The following is a 22,364-nucleotide window of genomic DNA, read 5'->3' as shown; positions in this document are numbered from 1 at the left end:
ATCTGTTACTGTACAGTGAATTTTCATATATAGCATCAAGATGATTCTTAACATACAAGCGTTAAGAGGCATCTAAAGTTTTGTCTGTTTGATCCATTCTAGTTAAAACTCCATTATGCTTGGCTACTACTCACAGCTATTGCCCACCAATGGCGCAGTCTGCACATTGCATATGCAAGTATTAACACCTTAAATCGAAAGACTGCCAGTAGCTATAGAGAAAGGAAAAAAATATTTGTTGGTTAATTCAGAACACAGAAGAACCACAAGATTCTCAGCTCACTGAAAATACTGTTTCAAAACAACTTAAAACAGGACAATCTAAGTTCTGTTATTGAGAAACAAATCTGAATGTGTGCTTATAAAACAGAAATAGAACATAATTTCCCATTTGTAAAGCAAATGGCACCACTCACATGCCTATGTAGGCTCAAATATGCAAGCATGTGCAATTCCACAAATAAGTTAGAAACATAAGAAAGCTACACAAAGTATGTTCATGACCATTTTACCTGGCTGGAATCTAAGCAGTTAAATCTAGATGCTGTTAATCCAGCAAATACCTTGAGCGTCACTGTGCATCTTACTGATCTTAGCGGTATGCTACTGCACAAGAATATCATTAAAAACTGTAAAGGCTTCACAAATGCAATCAGAAAATGGGAAGAATTTTTAAAAACAAGTTTCTACTTACTAAATTTTTAGTATTTATTGAAATATTAATGTTGAAACAATCAATTATTCTTTCTGGAGATGCCTGCAATAGCAAGCTGTTCCAAATATTTTGCAGTAAAGAAAGGTAAGTTATGGTATTTCTAGGCCAGAAAATGAAATCAATAGCAGACAGATTAGATTTCTGAATCAGGGACCCTAACCTTCAATTTCTCTGTTTATTCTTTGATATTAGATTGCCTCCAACTTGTTTTAAAAGATGTGTTCACAATCTAAAAGATGTGAAACGAACACTTAAAAATGAAAAGAAATCAAGGACAGACATGGCCAGAGGTATAATGAACCCATTTAATCTTATGCATATATATATGTTTCAGTGATGTGTAGTAGAAACAAAAGAAATCCTGTATAAGCCCGGAAATCATTTTGCAGAATTCAATGACCTTGTCCCTTCCCAGGGAATAAAAGTCTATTATTTTGCATTACATGTTTTTAACCCTTGGTTCAACTACAGGGAAAAACAAATTCCAGAGCACCAACATTTACAGATAACATTTTTTGCTTTCTGCAGTAAGGTATATCATGGAGAACCTGCCAGAAAAATAATGAGAGAGAAAGGGAGAAGTAGCATAGTTTGCTAGCTTATGAAATTTTTGTATCCGGTACCTCATTCCATTTGACACAGCAAATGGTCCAATGCAGAAGCAAGGATGGGTTTTTACACCAGTTTCAAAGAGAGATTCTGGGTATAGTTATCAATATAAAATGACTGATACCAAACCAACTCATCTCTGCCAGGCAAACAAGGTCTGGTAGAATTAATGGTCTTGCAAAAACATGAGGCCCTTTAGAAGAACCGTAAAGAAACAGCTTTTACGTTGAGATCAGTAACTTGGTCCATGCAGTGCAAAATGCATTGCAACTACAGAGCTACAGCATTGCTGAATGACAAGAGAAATTTCCTAATGCAGTAGAGTTCCTCCCATGTGCCCAAGGTGCTTATACATAGTCAAGGAGAATCATACTTCATATCATCTATTTTTAGTACAATGTTAAAAAAACCTGTTTGAGTTAAAACACAGAAATCTGAAAAAACCCTGACCTATACAGGCCAACCTGGGAACAAGTCTCTCCTCACTGCAACTGACTTATTTTTGTGGAAGGACAAAAATGTCAGTTTAAACAAAATTATTTTATAGCTGGAGGACTATTGGTCTTGTCCTCTTAATGAATTATCTTTATGTTACATCAGTCTCACATTCTTGACTGAGTTTTTAATCTGCTTTTCTGCGCCCCCCCAAAGCAGAAGACGCAATTTAAGTGTGCCTAAGCATCTCCATCCACAGGCTCATGAACCTGCTGCCAAAGCAGGACTGGGCAACCCCTAGATGGGTGAAATTTGGCAAAAGTCCTTCGATTTAAATTAACAAGAAAAGATCAACCCTTTCACAGGACTCAAACTAGGGAAGAACATCTGTGGAAGGAGGAATGCGGGAAAACTGTACTTTTGCTGCTTTTTTTCTTTCTTTTTTTTTTGTTTTAAAAGAACACTTACAAATATATCAAAATATGAAGAAGAGTAGTCATATTGTAGGACTTCTTTCTCTAAGGTAGTCTCAATGCCTCCTTTTACCTACAAAGAAACAACACAACACACAGCTTTAGAACAGAAGTTACTGAAGCCAAAACACACACAAATCTGAAGGGTGAAATAGTTCCCCACTGATGTACAAAAAGGTCATTAAACTAAGTACAGAGGACAGATATGCTAAGAATGTCAATTTCAAGATTAGTGTCCTCATTTGTTTTTCATTATTATATACAATTTTCAAAGTGAAAACATTTAGCATTATCACCTGGCCTATGCAAGCTACATTTCAGACTGTTCCAAAATAAAAGCAAACAAGTTGTGGAGGGAAGAATAAATTATTAAATGTAAGGTCTGTTACACAAATTCACAGAGCATTTTATGTCTCATAAGGACGATCAAAACAGCTGATCAAAAAGCTACCCAGAAACTACCTCTAGTTACTCACATGTTAGCAAATAGGAAACAAAACAGTAACTGAATTCATACTCCAGATCTTTTCCTTATCAGCATACATATATTTGTTTTAAGAGAGCCGAGCAAAAAAACCCACTGTAAAAAACACAGAAGCTGCAACTATTAGACTATTCTGCCACAAATAACTAATGTCCAAGTTTAATTGCTTCATTTGCTTGAGGGGATTCAAAATTACATCTTCTTCAGCCACTATCTTTCTCTCCAGTGGAAGGATTTGTCACTTTCCTGTTCAAACTAGGTTAGTAAGAAAATAATTTGGGATGTATTGGGTCAGAGAGTGAGAGGAATATATATCTTAGTTGGGAGCAAAAAACCTTAGAGTACATATCTTTTGGTTTTAAAATTAAATTCAATAATTAAGCACTGCATGAAATAGTTATGTAAAGCACTGGAAAATGATACCAACAGAAAGCTTTAATATTGAGTTTGACTACCGTTATCCTTTTAAAGAAAGGTGGTACCAAAGCACGCCAACAACATATGCTCACCATCTCAAAGTAATGCAGTCTAGACACTTCTACACTTTTCTCAACTATACTGCTGGACAGTGTTCTCCTGAGACTATTCACTCCAACTCTGAATTTCTTCTATTTCTTCTCCTCTCCCTCCCCTCTATGGCTACCTGACAAATAATTTTCTAAATATAGCTTCCCCTTGGTTGCTCTACTGCATCAGGTGTGATCATCTGTTTCCAGCATAAATAAGGAAGATCAACTTCCCCCTCTCCAAGCTGCTGACTGCGTGGCTGCATGAGCACCATGTTAACATAAGGATGAACAGAGAACCATGACAGCCTTGATTTAGGGTTTGCTCAAACTGCCACAGAGCTACTCCCTGAAGTGTTTAAAAATAAATTACACCTAAACACACTGGATAATGGTGACAGAGGGAAAACAATACTTAGAGGAACTCTGGCAGCAATTCTGAAGTCCCATTACTTATATACCAGTGACAGACAGTCCTAACGCAGTGCTATTTGACTTCCCAATGAACAAAACTTAATTTTAAAAAAGAGAACAAAAAAAACTAACCATGCATCAGATCCCAGATATCAAATGATGGCTTCTAATATTATAACTTCCAAGACAAAAAACTGTTTTTCATTCTTGCTGACATTTTGCAGTATAGGATGCTGGTTCATAATATGTTCTCCTTAGAACAAAGCTTTTCACAAAGAAAACTGCTAGGATCTTGAGGTCCCTTAATGCTGCAGCATTCAAAATGAAACACCATGAGTTGGCAGCATTTTCTACACAGAGTCTTAAATATTCTAAGCGCGCTAATATGAAAATCTGTACCCTGAATCCCCAACAAGAGATACAAACCCAGACCCTGCTCCTCTTAGTTGAACAAGCTGTTAAGAAACTGGCCTAAAAAAAAGAAATGCATCAGAACATGGATGCAGAACTGCATCAGAACTGGATACAACAGTCTTTCCACCTAGAAAGACAGCAGAACTCTAGTCCCAAAATTACAGCATTCAGGCAAGCAAAGTCTGCTTTCTCAAATTAAATCAGAAAGTGTATTTTTCACTGTATCAGTTAACTACTTGAACAGTCAGCTCCTGAAACTTCATAATGTCAGATCAATAACAAAGGTTATTTATCTTGTAAAGGAATGCTGACAAAAAATGTTTACTCAAGGTCTTTCTTGTCTAGAAAAGGGATTCCTCCCATTTTTCCTGTGTGTCCTTTCTTAAATGCGTATTTTAGATTACAGCTTAAAACCCAGCTCAAGAACTAGGATGCTACTTATGAAATAATAACAAATCAGCTATCCTATTGCTTTCTGGAAATTTCAGGAGAACTGTCTCATTTTCCAAATTACAAATGCTGGAGATAAGAGGGGGCAACTGTGGGAGTTTATGTTGTTTAAATGTACCCTGCCATACACAATGTATAGCATACTAAGTTCAACTCAAAGAAAATACATCACAGCAAAAGAAAGGTTTTGGCCATTGGAAGTCTTCCCAGGGACTAACACCCCAGTGAAATATCACCAGCTTTGAGTTACTCAGAAGGCAAACTCTCCAATCCTGTTAAAATTCACACTTCTTGCCAAATTCAAAGACGTACAGTAACATTTTTGTTTATTTGCTACCTGAAAAGTTCACTGGATTCCCAATGGTTTCTTCAGCATGGTTTATAGACTACAGGAACATCAAAAGGTTTAATGATAAGAAGATAATAAACCATGTATCCTAATGACTAAAAGTAGATGCAGTTAGAGATACTATGTTCATGAAAGCTTAAAAGTAAGAAGCTGCTTTAATTTAAATAGATACAAATAGCATATAATTTGCGATAGAAGAGCAACTTATTAACCACTCCTGAAGTGAATAAATAAATTAATAAAGTCTAAGGGTACTGAAAAGACAACTCACATTTAATTCTATTATCCATAGCAAGGTTATGAATAAGAGATCAAATGTAACAAACAAACAGAAAGTCCTTCTGACATCTGATATGCCTTTCTTTTCTCTGCCTTCATATGGCTCAATCCTTGCCATCAGCTGCGCTGGGTTGATGGAGTGGACATCCCGCAAGGAAGGACAGGATTCCACACTGCTACTGTGAGCATTTTCTGCATCACCCGGCACCCGATTCATCCTGGGTTTGCTCAGAGTGGTCGTCTTCCAGTTTCACCATCACTAGAAGGCTGATCCATATAGGAGGAATTTCTAAACAAACAAACAAAACCAAAACACATTAGTCACCAAAACCCCAGAATTCCAGTAGGTAGTTTCATCTTACCATGTCAGTTCTCTTTTTGCTAAACTGACAAATAAGAGAATTTGGCAAGTAGGCTCTAAAAATGGTTTCTAAAATATGATATATCTAGGCTCTCTTCATCTCAGAGGACTTGTGAAACAAGAGAATTAATGTTCAATTAGACCGGTGGGAATAAGGGAGCACTGTCTAGATTTAGAAGTCTCCATTCTCCACATTGTTAGAGTGAGATCATTAAACAGGAATGAATAAAAAGCATGATGCTGTGCATCTGATTAAATCAGAATCGGTTTCCGATTCTGATTTAAACACTATCAATAGGAAGCCAACTTAAAGGAAGTTCCACATACAACTCCTGAAAAATGGCAGTGTTAGCTACCAGCACATCCAGAGCTGACACAACCAAAAGATTAGAAGTCCATTAAAAACCCTGAATACTGTAGTAATCATTCTATAAAGCAAATACACTGCCATTTGCTCTATAGATAAGTTCAGCTGCTATGACAACTTACATTGCCAGACAGGGTCTCTCTGAAAATACTGTGTGCAACCCAGTGGTTAAAGGTAATGCAATTACCCTAAGTCTCTTCTGACTATAAGGCTTTTAAAAAAATTTTTCAGGTTAAATTTCTTATAAAACTGGAGCAGTTTGATGTATGATTCACTACATTACTCCATGAGAACCATTTTCCAATTAAAGCTTCTAGAAAGTTGACTAAGAAGGTCACAAAAGTTTCAAGGAAATGCACAGAAAATTTGATTTTATGCAAAATACTCAGAAGATTAAGCTATACATTCTGCAATACAAATCACATCAGCCAAGCTTCTGTGACGCTGGAGGAATAACATTTTGAAATTCAAGAACAAAACTTCGTCTCTTCCTGTGTGGGCTGTCTTTCAGTAAACTGCAAAATAGAAAGAGAAACCCTTCCCACTCTTCTATTCCAACAGTGTTTCAACTCCCAAGTCTGCAAGAACACAGTCAGTCAAAGCACAACAGGAAAAGCAGACAAGGGATCTGTAACGCACCGGCAGGCAAACATGAGGGATACAAGGACACAGAAAAGGAAAGGTGGGGCAGGGAGTTGCCAGTGCACACACATCACAGCCAAGGAAGAGGCAGGCTAGCCAGGGATGGCCAATGTCTAGGTCAAGTCACACATACAGCCTTCAGGTAGTTCAAAGTCTTGGGCAACGTCACGAGAACGGTAACAGACCCACACCAAGACAGAAACTACTTTGCCAGCTGAGTCTCTGCCTGAAGGGAACAAGCCATCAGAGGCAAACCAAGCTAGTATCAATCACCATCTCATTCTGGGATCCGGCTGTGGGCCGAACCAAGCACAAGGCCAAGGCCAAGGCCAAGCACAAGCACAGGCAGGCTACTGCCATCCTGCTCCTGCCTGGCAATCAACCCCAGGATGCGCCTGCCCATGGCTTTCCAAAGCCAACCCAAGGTATATGTCTTCTGGTTCTCAGTCGTAAACCATGGGACCAGAAAAACTGATAGGCCTTTTGCTGGGCCTAATCTCCTTTAAAGAGGCATTAGCAGAGCACACATGACCAGAGAAATTAAGAAGTGGGAATATGAGATTGCAATAATCAGTTTCATCATTCGCCGGAGTAAAAATAAAACCAGAAATTGTTGTACTGCACTCGCTCCTGTTTCAAGATCTTTTCAAGCAGATTTACAACTGAGCATCTTCATTACTTCCCCTCATCCATCTTCATTCTCACCCTCTTGTTTACCCAGCTTTGGGTGAGAGGTGTTGGGATTTGCGGAATGACTTTTCCCAGTAAGTAGTAGTCTCAACTCTGTAACACATGCTCCCTCCCTTCCTCTGAGTCATGCACAAATTAGAATTTATAAACACCATTAGGCAAGTGGACAAACTTTGAAGTTGAACAGAACTTGCATCAGGTTTCTACCTTTTTAAAAAAAAATAATCCACACTTGTACAGTTATAGTACTGAGAGGACTAGGAAGCTTTACAGTAGGAATACGAACACAGACTTACTTCACATTAAGAATTCCAGTGAACCTGCTTCTCTCCAACTATCCCATGTTGATATACATTTTCAGTCAGAAACTGTTTTGCAATTACTTCTATACCTCTGTTTCAAATACCAGCCACTAAAGCTTACTCTACAAATCACATTTATCAGTTAGTTTGATAATATCCACATTATCTAAAATGCCTGTCTACTCAAAACAAAGTGTATCATTTAACTATTCACTATGCAAAGACATATTTCAGTACAGGACATGGTAAAGTTGAGCAGAAACACGGTTATCCCATAACATCCTCTAGTGAAGACTAGTCCATACCGAGGGATTCATGTTGCTCCTTTGAGGAAAAGAAGGACATCTTGAAAAGTAAGTAAAAATTCTGAAGAATCATTTATTCTGTCCTCTCTTCCCCCGAACAGAAATAGTACTAATTACCATTAATTTCATTAGTACCATCAGACTCACAATTCAATAGAATAGAACAGAACAGTTGGAAGGGACCCAGGACAATCATCTAGTCCAACTGCATGACCACTTCAGGGCTGACCAAGAGTTCAAGCATGGTATTAAGGGCATTGTCCAAATGCCTCAAACACTGACAGGCTTGGGGCATCGACTACCTCTCCAGGAAGCCTTGATAGAAAGAGACCTTAATTTTTAACAAAACCGGGCTAGAAATCATCGATAATTTCTTAGAAGATCTCAAAGTGAAGCCCACACAGCTCTGCACACCAGAAAAGGCAATGGCGCTGTGCCTGCCACAGGACCCTCATGGGGCTCTACACAGAGCCAATGTTTTGTTTTCTGCCCACAAATGCTCTTTAGCTCTACACTTGCAGCAGAGGAGGCAAATCCTAAATGAAAAGAGAGGTACTAATTTTGGAGTATCATTTAGGTTTGTGGTGTTATTATACATCCTAGCCCTAGGTAGCTGCAGGCCGCCAGATGTCGACAGCAAAGAAGATCAGCGACAATGTTATGTTCCTAATTGGTAAAACCATTTTTACCCAGCTGAATCTCCATCCCATAGAATAACATGCATATTTATTTGCTGATCAGTTCTCTGACTTACAAGTGAACTTTCTCAGGACAGCAAATTCATGAGACTGCATCAGCAACATTTGACCCTAAGAAGATTTTCTTAAATCATTGACATAATAAATAATGCAGCTTGTCAGAAGGACTGAACTCTGAATAAGTACTCTCAACTGGCATTCAGCTTTGAAAGACACTGCTTCTGTTGTGGGCTTGAAGAGGGGCTCTTGCCTAAAGTTTGAGACTTTTCCCAACCATACCAATTGAGCTAGTGAAAGATATTGGCTCTTCCTACAAACCTTGTCCTGTCAAAGGGACGGGGTTTCTTTACTTGTGTGTACATTCGGTATTCTGCATGTTGCCAAAGAAAGATGATGTTTTATGCCAGCACAGGATCTGTCCTGGATTTTTTTTAATTGAAGGCGCTTGCTTGAACACAGAGCAGGCTATGAGCAATAGGCAGTGTCCCTTATCATGGGAGAAAGCTTACCCAAACTGATGACATTTTTCCCTGTTTCCAGCCTGCTGGGACATCCTGGACTGGAAATCCCCATTCAAGGAATCTATAAGGTTCATGTTGCATGTAGATGAGAATGGGAGAAAAACAACAAGGAAAGAGCAAGGTGAGAAAAGAAGTGAGACGAGGCAAAATTAAAGTATGCCAACAGAGTGCTAGCCCAGAAACCAGTCAACCACGCCCCAAGTAAAAGAAGAAAAGAAAAAAAAAAAAAGAAAGGAAGATGACAGAGAACCATCTTTGCCTGCCCCTTCTCAGCCTGTTTTATGGGTTTATAGAAAAGACATGAGGGACCAAATCCAAATTTAAAGGTTCCTAAACATCAGCACTTCTTCTCAAGCAATACAAATCCCTGAAACACCTGACCAGCCTGACAGAGTACCTGTGGGGTTTGCTCACACGCATGCTGCTCACTCAGAGCCCAACGGCCCTGCAGGGACCAGCGCAGGGCTTTTGGGTGCCCTGTGGAGGGAAGGAGGCTTTGGGTGGGCCTCCACCTCCTCCTTGGGAAGGAGGCTTTGGGTGGATTTGGCCTTTCAGGCTCACTTCAAGGAAGTGCCAAACATTTGCACCTCCCGCTGAAGTGGACAGAGTGAGCGCGAAATCATCTCCAGCCAGTGGAAATCAACAGTCAGCACTTATGACCCTGTTCTTTCCTTTCCAAGAAACATTTTCATAACTGAGCTGCTGAATTTGGACATTGAAAGCGCCTAACTCCCTTCCATTTAATTTCCACCTTGTGCCAGCTCACCCTGCCAGAATGATATTGCCCTTAGGATTATTTGCTCCAACAGTCTCACTCTTACAGATGTGGATGAAAAGGACAGATGGTCCCCATGGGAAACATTAGGAGAAATAATCAGAGGGAGAAGTGCAGAACGAAGCGAGGCAGGACATGTTCTCGTGCACCTGCTGCCTTTCCCATCACACGAGCCACCCGAGCTGGACTTGTGAAACGGGCAACCGCAAAAACTAAGCCACAGGAAGCAAAGCGCTATTGCGCTTCAAAGACTGGGGCTAATACTGTCTGTATTAGAGCAGCGTTAGCATGACGTCAGACGTGTTGCTCGCTAATGAAATCTCCCTCTCTGGAGGATCTTTTTTAAGAGCAGAAGGAAACGTCGGATATTGCTTCCACAGCGAGTCGTGTCCCAGCCAGCCAAAAGCACCAGGCAAGGGCGGCCAAGCACAATACATCTTTAAAGCTTCCTCCGTTATTTCTGCAGCAGCTGCCTGAAACATGGCTGTCAAAGGGCTTCGGAGGAGGAAGACATATGTGGCATGTGTTTGGTCAGGTGTCACAAGTGCTACAATGAACTTTGGACCACCTGATCCCAAGGGTGTGAGCAGAATCATTGCACTCGAGTGCTGTAAACAGCACTTGCTTTGTACTGAAAACCCTCACACTGAAGGGCCCTGCTGTGTAACAGGCATTCATAGGAAAACATTTGGGATGAGATATAAACCCCAGATCAGGCCATCAATGGCCATAGTCAAAAAAGAAAAGAAAAGCCAAGAAATTGTTAAAGAAAGAAAAAGCCAAGGAACACCTGCACTTCCAAAAAATTTCCATCTACATTGGCTAAAAGACATGATCTTTTTTTTTGATGTGGCAGTCAGTGCAATTATCTAGGAATTTGTTACTTCCAGTCTGGATTGCTGCTAGATACAGCACTATATGGGAATGCAATTAGTACAGCTAGAGCTAATTATGTCAGGATGTGCTAGTTCAGCATCCCTTTGCCTTGTGGGGCCCTTTGCAAAGAGGAAAGCATGGTCTTAAAATGCACTGGCTACCAGTTTGTTTTCAAGCGTAACTCAAAACATCGGGTTTAGCTTAAAAATTCCAGAGAGTCTGAAATCCTTGCTACTGACAGTCTTTTGCCTCAAAGCCCTCTGCACAGGGGGCACTCCTGGCACGGGAATTTGTCTCTAGCCTCGCTCTGCCTGCTGATCCATCAGATCCGCATTTGGACATGTGCAAGGGCCTGTCTCGTCACGCTGAGCTTGCATCAAAATGTTGAGATTCTTTAACAGAACAGACATAGCCTGGCAGCTTTCTGCACTCACTGCACCAGTTTTGCAAACCGATTAATCACAAAGTCTGTGCTACAAGATAGATTGTTTTCCATAGTCTCTTTCATTAATTAAAGAAAATAAAAGAAGGTCCTTTGTACCTGAATAACAAAACCAGTAATTTAATCACATCAACATTCTCAGGTGGTTTCAGGTGGGCATATAAAAAGCAAAATCTTCAGTCCTTCTTTGCAGCTATCTTACAGGTGCCCAGGGACTCTTAAAGAGAGGCAGTTGCCTTTTGGTGTCAGACAGCCACCTGGCCAGCCAACTCCATACCCATGTCAGCATTCCCAGCAACAACCTTCCTCTTCACTAAATGCCTGCAGAATTCATTTAAAAAGTCATCCGCAACCTTTCTTCACGCTCCTGGAGAGTAAAGCATTTCCCCACAGACAGCAGTGCCACTAACTGCATCATGGTCACCCACCAGTGTTTCATCTCTTGTAGCTTTTCCAGTGTCTAGGCTGATTTGGCACTTTCTCCAATGCAACTTCCAAAATGGAAGCTCAGTTAATGCCAGCTGTGGTTTTCTTCTTCCCTTAGGAGGCAGACATCCGTTTTGAAAGTGACTAGACTGATACCACCAGCTTCACCTTCAGAGCCCACCCACACAGCCCGTTCCTTGCTCAGACGGCTGGCAGAGGGCTGGATCTGCTGGTCGTGGCTGCGCGGAGCTGGACTCCAGCAGGCTACTGATGGGTGAAAGCCCCCTTAACACACCTCTCAGGTGTGAATGTCCACGCTTCACGCTTTGATGTCATCACATGTATGAAACAGTGAGGTTCACGGTCACGTCTTTTGAATTTAGATTGCAGAAAACCATCGTTCAAGATATGTGGGCTTCCTGCCTTCTCCAAAAGATACATTCATTGGGCACATCATATTCTGGATTACATGGCATCCATGAACCAGAAAAAGCTGTATCTCACGGTATAGTTCTACGGCCCCCATGGTCCCTACCAGCTGACGCTCTGACAGAAGGGACACCCCGAACATCAATAAACCACACGGGAAGAACTGCAGGGTAGAAATAGGTAACACAACGTCAGGTGGAGCGCCATGAGTTTCTGCTACAGCTCAGAAACATGGGAGTAGGCAAATGTTCCTGGAGGCATGAGCAGGTCACAGGGTGACTATGAGCCACAGATGTGATACAGGCAAATGCATTCTTGTGTGTCGGGCAAGGCCTTTCCATAGGAAAGGCAAGCATTGTGCAAAGCCCTGGTGAGCACTCACCTGTACCACTATGGGCATTTCTCATCACTCAGGCTCAAGAAACATAAATTCCGTCTGGGATGAAGGCAAAGACTAAGCAGTTGATTAGGAGCATGCAGGGCCTACAGAAGATGACGACAACTAGAAGGAGCAAGACAAAGGCTGAGAGGGCTGCCATCCCTTTCAAGAAAGATGTCAAGGATGAAGGCCAAAGGAGGAGAAGAGCTATTGAAGTGCAAGGAAAAATGTGGTAAAGAACAAAAAACATTCAGGACTTCTTTCCAAGAAGACCTCACCATAAACAGCATAGGAGCAAATGTCCCTTGGAATGGTGAGGAAATCATGCATGGTCTCTATATATCTGCAAAGCTCATACAGAGGGAACCAAAACCCTTTCTTCCCCCTCTGGCATCAAAACCAAATATATGGTATAAATGCCCTTTTTTACCTGAATGTACATATGAGTTTTGGTGCAAACGACAAGAACAATACCTTCCTTACTCTTTCAGTACTCAAAATACTAAATCCTAAAGGAAAATGAGATTTGACACAGTTTTAGATGAGATCTGGACATCTCGCCACAAAGCGAGCTAAAGAAATAACTCTCAGAAAGGTGAAAGTCACAAATGAGCTGTGGAAGTTTTACCCTGTTGCTGAAGCATATTTTGTCTCCCGTATAAACACGGCCAACTGCGCAGCTTGGTTTCAGTGGGAGAAGGGGATGTGATGACGATAGCAGCCATGGGCTATTTTTACAGTTTGGAAGAGTCGTCATTTGCCTGGCTGTGCTTTGGGCACAGATCCAAATGTTCTAGGTCTGAAAATGGCCAACCTTTCCACCACACCAGCGTCACCTCCACTCACTGGTTTTTCAAAGCCTGTCTTATTTCCATGGTGGTCTGTTAGCACCGTCCATCCCAGCCTATGGCTCTGGTTACACTTTGGCTTTCCTCCAGGCTGCAGCTGCCAAAACCATCCCCTGTTATGAGAAGAAACATCAACTCCTAGAGATGCCCGATCCTATCAGGTTTTTCAGCTGAATAGCAGTGGCAAGACCAAGGGAATGTCTTCTTGAGGAGCCCTGCAGAGCTCACAATCCTCCTCCTCTGCGGAACCAGGGGCAGCAGCCATAGCAAGTGGGACGCGGGGATACTGCAAGGTGTCCCAGTGCTTTGGAACACCCACTGGTGTCCTGCCGGGCACGGGGAGGATTCTTGTCCCCAAGGTCAATCAGGCCAGGGGGCATGTGGCCACTCTCGGAAGCCTCCGAGATGGCTCCAGGTTGAGGGGAGAACAGGGCTTAGGTATCTCCTGGCAGGCGTGAGCAGCCTGTGGGATAAGGGGTCAGGTCTTGCTCACATGCTCAGGGAATAGCTGATTGCCAGTTCTGGGGTCAGGACGGAATTTTCCCCTGGGGAAGATTGGCACTGGTCCCTGGGGGTTTTTTGCCTTCCTCTGCAGCACTGAGCACGACCACTTGTCAGGGCTCCTCCTGTCTGCTGTGGTTAGGTTACTGCCTGCTGCTCATACACCATGAAGATGGCCTCTCGTGCCCTGCAGCTGCGGGGAGGAAGGCTTTTTTTCCCCCAAGGTGGGCTAGCAAGTGTCTCCGGGGGTTTTTTTGCCTTCCTCTGCTGCACTGAGCAATGGCCCCTTGCCAGGGCTCCTTTGGGCCATTTTGGCTAGGTGCCTGCTGCTCATGCTCCACCAAGGTGGCCCTCGTGCCCCGCATGTGGGGGCAGGAAGCTTTCTAGACTGCCAGGGTGGGCCCCAAAGGTGGCCCCCAGAGGTTGCTTCTTGTTCCCTGTAGCATTGAGCACAGCCCCTTGTCAGGGCTCCTCTGGGCCCTTTCGGCTGCCTTCTTGCCTGCTGCTCTTGCACCTCCAAGGCACCGCTCATGCCCTGGCTCTCTTGGGCTCTCTTGCCCATTCCAAGTTTGTAGCAGGAGTGAGCTCTGCTCATCCCTTGGCTCCATTTCCCCAGGGGTTCTTGCTTGTGCAAAACAGCCTGTGCTTGGAAGGGCTCCAGGCTTGCTGCCCCATCAGGAGCTGCTACTCTTCAGCTCTCCCTGCATGCAATACAAGCACTGGGCAGGCACGAGAGCGCTTTTCATGCATCGCTGGCCAAGAAGCACAGCGGAGCAAGATTTGGAAGGCAAAAAGTATGCTTTTTACTGCTATGTGTCATACTTTTGAAAATACCGTGCATCCCTTCTTCTTTTGTGTATGATTGGTACTGATCCTCATTCTTACTCTTCAGGAAAGAGTGACTGCTTGGCCTGTATTCATGCTGCCACATTATTTGAGTTTTTGCATCCTAAGTGACACATGACATTGCTTATAGTCCTTTCTTCTCAAAGGCTAAAAGAAAAACATAATTCAGAAACAAAAGAGAAAACATAATTATAAACCAGGTGTGGGAATGTTTGGGGATTGGGGGTTTTTTGCATGCCAAAATACAAATTCATGTGAAAAAAATACATTACCAACAAAGAGAGGAAATCACGTTCTTAAAACATTTGAGTTTGTTCTAGAAAGAGCCACCTTTGTGCATCGGTTGGTTATCTGCTTTCCTGTTTCTGGCAAAGGTTAATATTTTATCGTTCATTTCTGTTTTTTCAATACCAGTTACATATTTTCAGGATTGTTGTATCATCTGTGGGTTGACCCCGTGTCTGCCTCTGATTTGAAGGAGGCTGGGTTCAGCTGGCACCCTTTCTTTCGGCTCCAGGCAGTCCCATTGTTTGGGTTATTCTATATGGCAGGCTTCAGGAAGGACGTGTGGCCAACATAAAGCACGTCCTATGAAGGAATGATGTTTACAGACCGGCATGTTCATTCTCTGCTGTGCCTGGGTGAAGGACATTCACCAGGAAGATAAACAGCCCATAATTCATGATATTGCAAGAAACTCTATGGGCAAACTTGTCTGGAGAGGTGGAGTTCATAGCAACCATGCCGGATACAAACTGTGCCATTAACTCCTTCTCACAAGAGACATGCGAGTGAGCCAGAAATCGGTATTCCCCATGCACTCTCAATAGCACACGGCTCTCCACAAGATGTAGGGGATTTGCGGCTTTCTGTAGCTCTCTGACTTTCCTTTGCCAGACTTCAAGTGATGTTTTTTCAAGCTAAACTGAGATTGCATCAGCCTGCTCCTAGCTCTGTTTGCGCATTGTGTTAATGCTTGTGAGCATCTGCCCTGAAACAGAGTCAGAAAAGTAAAATAAAATCCTGTTTCCACTTGTACCCTTTGTGTTATGTGTCCTTGAAAGTGTTTTTGGAGTTGAAAAAACCCTGATATTTCAGGCAAATAACAGTCGTCTCATTATTCAACTCATCATGAGTGCAGGAGAAGAGAAGAGAATAGTTCAGCTGGATGGTGTCTACAACGGTCACCTAGTCCAACTGCCTGATCACTTCAGGGCTGAACAAAAGTTCAAGCATGGTATTAAGGCCATTGTCCAAATAAATGCTTCTTAAACACTGACAGGTATGGGGCATTGACCACCTCTCCAGGAAGCCTGTTCCAGGGTTTGACCACCCTCTCGGTAAAGAAATGTTTCCTTATGTCCAGTCCAAACCTCCCCCGATGGATGCAGTTTTGGGGCATTCCCAGCTTTGAGCCATTGCCAGCTTTGAGCCCTGGCTCTGGGTACCAGGGAGAAGAGATCAGCACCTCCCTCTCCACATCCCCTCCTCAGGAAGCTGTAGAGAGCAGTGAGGTCGCCCCTCAGCCTCCTTCTCTCCAAACTAGACAAACCCCGTGTCCTCAGCCGCTCCTCAGAGAACATGCCTTCCAGCCCCTCCACCAGCTTTGTTGCCCTCCTCTGGACACATTCAAGTACCTTAACATCCTTTTTAAATTGTGGGGCCCAGAACTGCACACAATACTCAAGGTGAAGCCACATCAGTGCTAAATACAGCAGCATAATCACCTTTTTGACTGGCTGGTTATGGTGTGTTTATCAGGCACACACTGCTGATTCATGTTGAGCCTCCTGTCAACCAGCACTCCCAGATGCCTTTCTGCAGGGCTACTCTCCAGTCACACCTCTCCCAGTTTATACTTGTGTCCCACGTTACTCGGTCCCAGGTGCAGAATCCAGCATTTGTTCTTGTTAAATGTCATGCCACTGATGATTGCCCAGTGTTTCCAGTCTATCCAGATCCCCCTGCAAGGCCTCTTGTCCCTCAACAGGGAGTCAACAGCACCTCCCAGTTTAGTATCATCAGCAAACTTGCTAATGGTGCATTTAATTCCTTTCTTCAGATCATTTATAAATATATTGAACAGAACTGGCCCTAGAATTGAGCCCTGAGGAACACCGCTGGTGACTGGTTGCCAGCCAGCTGCAGCCCCATTCCCTACAACCCTTTGAGCTCTGCCCTTCAGCCAGTCCTTCACCCAGTGCACCATCTACCCACTCACTTCACAGTTGGACAACTTGTCCAGAAGGATGCTGTGAGGGACAATATCAAAAGCCTTAATAAAATCCAGAAAAACTACATCCACCGCCTTCCCTTCATCCACTAGGCGGGTGAAATGACAGAATTTATAAGCTTACTGAAATGTCAAAACATTTAAGAGGGAAATAAAAAATTCTGGTAAGGATCCACATTAGTATAGTTGTGATATACTTTCTCCTCACTTCTCCTGACTTCAAGAGAAGTAAGATTTTATCTTTTTCTCTTTTATTCATAACTGCATACATTCACTTTCACTCAACCGCTGCCACTAAGGTATTTAGCTAAGCTTTCTATACTGACCTATTAAAAGTCATAGACAATGGGGTTTTTTTCCTGGAAAGAAGCAAAGTTTGTGTCTATTTAATTCAAAATAAATGTGTGTTTTGTTTTCTTTTTTTTAACACATAATTGTTATGGCCATAACTCAGGCTCCCAAACAGAGAATTAAATTCCAAAACTTATCCTAGTGAACTAAAGATTTTAGTCTTATTAATAGTATTATGTAGCATACTAAGTGAAAAGTAAAGGAGTTTATTAAAATTAGCAAGGTTAGGACTGCACTCCTTCCCTGCCCTCGAAGTCTAATGAAGAATTTAGTAATACACGGTGACAGCTAGCCCATGATTTTCAGGTTACATTTACAATTAATACCATTATTTTCACTCCTACTGACAGAAGCAGATGGCACACATTGCACATGTCAGTTTTACATATATCTTAGAGACACAGGATCAGAATGGTAGTTCTCTTTTCTACCACTGTACTATCCCTATTATTCCATTCTATTTTCCTTGTTTTAAATTATATTTTGTGTTTACTATGTTAATGTATCACACATGAGCACCAGCACAACTTATGTTACTTTTTTTCTTTCCAAGGAAAAAACACACAGCAGAATTTAAATGAGAAGAGATAACAGAAGTGATTAAAAAAAAAAAAGGCTTACTCAAAGCCCTATCGACAACTCAGCAAAATCAAAAGTGAAAGCGTCACATGGAGGCAATTTTAGGAAAAGGCAACACTGTTTTAGTTTAAAATATCAGAGAAACCATATTTGCATAAAGTAACTATGCCCACAAAGTAACATTGTGTCACAATTGCTGTTGAAACCTATTGAAAACCTCGAATACTTTTTCTAGGTTTTGAATAGGTTTCAACCTATTGAAACACAATTTTCTAGTGTTGTCTCTGACAACACTAAATACTGCCCAAGAATTCCCACCATAAATAGCTTTTCTGTGAACGTTAAAAAGAAATCTGAAAATATTTTTTTCTTTTCTATGAGTAAAATAGGATGACAGCCAATGCAGTGGCCAAGATGCTAAAGTATTGTGAAAACTACAAGGTTTTCAGTACTAAATTAAAGTCTTTCCTGATGAGAAAGGTGATACTGAAACAGTAGTAATATTCATTCATAACAAAAAAATAAAGCACTTCCTTGCCAAAAAGTTCCCTCATACAGAGATAAATAAAACACACCAGTTCTTTATCTCTCCCTCTCCTTACCAAAGGAGTTATTTTCTGACAAAAGGACTTGCATTGCTGCTTACACTACCTGTTAATCTGCAGGAATACGCTATGTGGCAGGCAAAGTCCACGCACAGTAAAGCCAAAATTCCTTACAAGACCAGAGCTTAATACAGTAACTGGTATTTTAATCCTAATGTTCAAATATTTAAGTTATACTTAAAGACAATTTCAGATAATTTTAACATACATTCGTGTAACATAGAACACAACAATGTATAAGCATAACAGGCAACATAATACCTACAGGAAAGTGGTCTTCAAGTCAGCAAGTTCTGAGTTGGCAACTTTTCAAGCGGGGAGGACCCTGGGCGGTACCCCACCCCAGACCCAGCGTGGGCAGTATCCACCACACCAGCCTGTCACAGATACTCCAGGATTTACCCAGTCAGCGTAGTAAACTATGCTGGACCTGAGTTCACTAAACACGTTCTCTGGAAGCAATAAAAGACCTCAGGGTCTGGGAACTAAGTGTCATACCTGTTTGCTCTCCTACAGTTACAAAACTCCAATTTCATTCTTTATCTAGACATAGACACAAATTGCTCTAGCCAACACCTTGGACAGAATATACAATTAACTGTAAAGACTGGTTTGGTACACTGCATATACAAAGTCTAATAAACTGAGAATATCTGGTATAAACCTGTATTAACCTGCAGGAGTATTAGCAGAATTCTCTCAATGTGTTTTCTGGCAGTCCCAACATTAACCCAGATTAAAAGCCCACACAGATAAACCCAACTTCTCTGAAGATGAGGTAATGCTGACTGTAAATTAGGGGGAAAAAAATTCCAAAGAGCTGGAGACTGCCTCCAAAGCTTACCTGGACAAATTTTTTTATACTGTTCTCTACTATAAATGAACCAAAAACATTCTGCTGACACACTCTCTCCCAACGCTGTTTATATAACTGGAAGAACTAATTTTCATGAAATTCACTTGTAGAGAACACATTACTAGTGACCTCCTGATAGTCATTGCTCCCTTTCCTGAAGGGCATTTATATCCTTTCCAAGCTGCACTCATTCTGTCTCTAGCTGTAACACATCATTGCCTCAGAAGCATTGTAAGGTTTCAGTGCCTTTAAAAATACTTCTCGGTTAGTAATGTTCTGTTCGAAACAAATGCTCCTTAGTAAACATGAGGGAATATTTAAAAAAAAAATACATAGAGCATACATTTGGGGAAATACACCACCGTAATTTCAAAGCTGATTCAGTTACTTGATATTATAGCCCGACCTTGAAAGTACAGAGTTTGGAAAATGGAAGTATCTCCTGATGCACTTCCATCTTGCAAATTTGGGTTTTAGCTAAGCAAGAACCAATATTATAAAGCCCTTGAATTTCACTACCACAAAATGTTAGCCTAGAGACTGGTGAACAACAGTCTTCTACCTCCTGCACATTGACATGAATAGCATAAGCAGAATAAAAAGACAAATTCATATAAAATCTGGCTGACATGAAGCAGGCACACAGTTACAAAAAACTGAGAGAATGAAAACTCAGTAATTTGTGTAGCCACAGAATCACAGAAATGTTGGCTGGAAGGGACCTTTGGAGGTCACTCAGTCCAAGCTCCTCCCAAAAGCAGGAGCAGCACTGGACTTGACCAGCGCTAACACTTCATCAGTTGAGGCTCTCAACAGCTGAGTCTTGAAAACCTCTAACAGTTTCGCTGGGTAACGTGCTAGTACTGCACTAACTCCTACAGAGTTTTCCTACAGTTCAACCCAAGTCCCCCAAGCTGCCCCTTGTTATGTCACCTGCTGCTACTGAGATGAGTTTGGTTCCATCAGTCACTGCTTCAAGACTGAAGCTCAGTTGCATGTATTGGTTAGCTAAAATTCAGGCATGAAAGGAAGCCTTAAAAAAAAAAAAAAAAGACTTGCCATAGCAAAAATTAACCTGCAATTATTTTAAGGCAATTCCAGCCTTTCCTGAACTATCAGTTTCAGAAAACTAGCTAAGACTCATTGGGAGATCTTGCTGGCATAACTCTGATATCCAACAATACTCAGAGGTTTATAGGGCCACCCAAAGACACCTGCCCTACACATAGTAGTAGCCTTTATAGTAATGAAGTTGCCTAATGAGTGATGATGCATAATGAAGTTTATAACCTTGCTTACTCCTTGACACGTTAGATCAGAGACACAGCATCTGAACCTTGAATTAGATGAAATAAAAATATTTGGTGCTGTACTTATTCAAATTGACCCAACTTATCTGTTTTCCTATTAATTACTTCACAGCATCTTTGGGAATTTTAAGACTACTCTGCATCCTTTCTCTACAGATGTTCTTATTCCAATTAAAGCACAAAGTCCACAAAAATACTTTGTTTTTCTAATCTCTAGTTTTAAAATAGGGAGACAGAAATTTTTCAGCTATATAACTAGGTACACCATGGTACTGGACATGCCTATTCAAAACTAAAATCTACTGAATAATAGAGGACTACAAAATAGCCAAATACAAGCTAAAAGGGCAGCAGTTAACATTTGGAAAGGAGACTAAAACATAACAGGTATGTCATTTTCATTGACATATGGCATTCTAGTTAACATTCAGGAGACATTATACCATCAAAAGGCCAAAACATAGAACCACCATTTACAGAATTAAAAGCCATTGCTTCAAATCACTATTAAGTAGATTGTGTCTGAGGAGCAGGCACACCTTAAAACTCATGGCTGCGCACTGCACCAAGAGGCCCAGGCTCTGAATAGTGAGACTAATTAGTATGAACCAACATGAAGGTACCAAAGACCACCTGAAGAAGCCTAATGGTAAAAAAATGGTACCATAGATACCAATTCCGACAACTGTTCAGTCCAAAGAAAGTTTTCCCTCAACCAAAACATCTGTCCTTTGTTGTTCCTGACTTGCACAGGATTGTATTTCCTTTACATTTCATTTGTCTTCTGTGGCTCCATTCCTCTCCTCTTCAGCTTTATCCTCATGAAATTCCTGCAAACGAGTAAAGCACACCTTCCTACTCTGTCTCTAGGATATGGTACATCAGCTCCACAATGCCTACTCCAATGTTCACGCCAACAGAGATTTCATCTAGTTACACAGTTAAAGATATACCTTATCTTACACTCCATCCCCTAGACTGTTAGTTATTCCTAGCTAGTTATTTACTGAAAAAAAAGCGTGTTGCATTCAACAGGCACTAGAGACTTTAATCAAAATAAGACTGAAAAATTCAATCTGATGCACACCCACAAAATTCCCCAAACATAAGCACAAGATACTGTGTGTAACTTTTTGGCAATACTCTAGATTTTCAATTAAGCAACACAGCAGGACTTACAAGTATGCAACATATTTAAAGACTGGGAAGACTTCCCATCAGAGGGGCAGGGCAAGATTTATCAGCGTACAGGAGAGAACTCCTTACAACGAGTTTGGCTTCATGTGAGTGTTCAGAACTAGAGTAGCTCTGCTTGACCCTGAAGTAGCAGCCCTCACCTATCCCTCAGGCTAAAAGAACACTCCTCATCCAGCAGGCAAGATGAATACACAAAATATACTTGAGTACAGCTTGTATGGCATACAAATTACTCTTGTATTTATAATGTAGATCTGCTTTCATACTGATGAGCCCTGAAATAACTTCTCAGCAAGATTTTGAAAGATATGCCACCAAGCAGATGGCTAGATGTCAGACAAAAACAAAGCAAGAAGAGCAATTAAACTTGCCTTGGTTAGAAAGTGAACGGAAACACAAGTATTTGTGCTTTTGCTAGCAAATTAATGTTATTTTGTTTTGCCTACTTCTTATTATTTCTTTCACATGGGGTTTAAGTTTTATTTTCTACAAAATGATTAGACAATTCTGAAGTCATGCTATTTACTTGAGTAAGAACTGTATTTGAAAAATATTTAGATAACTTCTCCCTGTAAAAACACAACCCAACAGTTGTTTTTTTAAAAAGTTTCCTTGAGAAAGATGTTTCCCCAATTTCCTATGCTCTGTGGTGACCTCACAAAAGTAACAGGGCAGTTGCACACATCCCACATTCATA

The 22,364-nt window shown here is 41.4% G+C and overlaps 1 protein-coding gene across 4 annotated transcripts in view; it reads right to left on the bottom strand.

Moving 5' to 3' along the window:
• Positions 1 to 22,364, bottom strand: part of STARD3NL (STARD3 N-terminal like) — a 34,335-nt gene that overhangs the window by 7,401 nt on the left and 4,570 nt on the right. For 2 of the 4 annotated variants that reach the window (XM_072853689.1, XM_072853690.1), the window contains exons 2-4: positions 5,121 to 5,417; positions 2,228 to 2,305; positions 135 to 212 (exon numbers count right to left, since the gene is read on the bottom strand). In XM_072853689.1, coding sequence (XP_072709790.1) covers positions 135 to 212; positions 2,228 to 2,305; positions 5,121 to 5,345 — 381 coding nt within the window. In that variant the 5' untranslated portion in view covers positions 5,346 to 5,417. The remainder of the gene's footprint in view (positions 1 to 134; positions 213 to 2,227; positions 2,306 to 5,120; positions 5,418 to 22,364) is intronic. The other 2 variants (XM_072853691.1, XM_072853692.1) reach the window with 1 other exon arrangement.

This window comes from Ciconia boyciana, chromosome 2 (genome assembly GCF_034638445.1).
Source record: "Ciconia boyciana chromosome 2, ASM3463844v1, whole genome shotgun sequence".
Classification (NCBI taxonomy): Eukaryota; Metazoa; Chordata; class Aves; order Ciconiiformes; family Ciconiidae; genus Ciconia; species Ciconia boyciana.
This window is presented reverse-complemented; position numbering and strand designations above follow the sequence as displayed.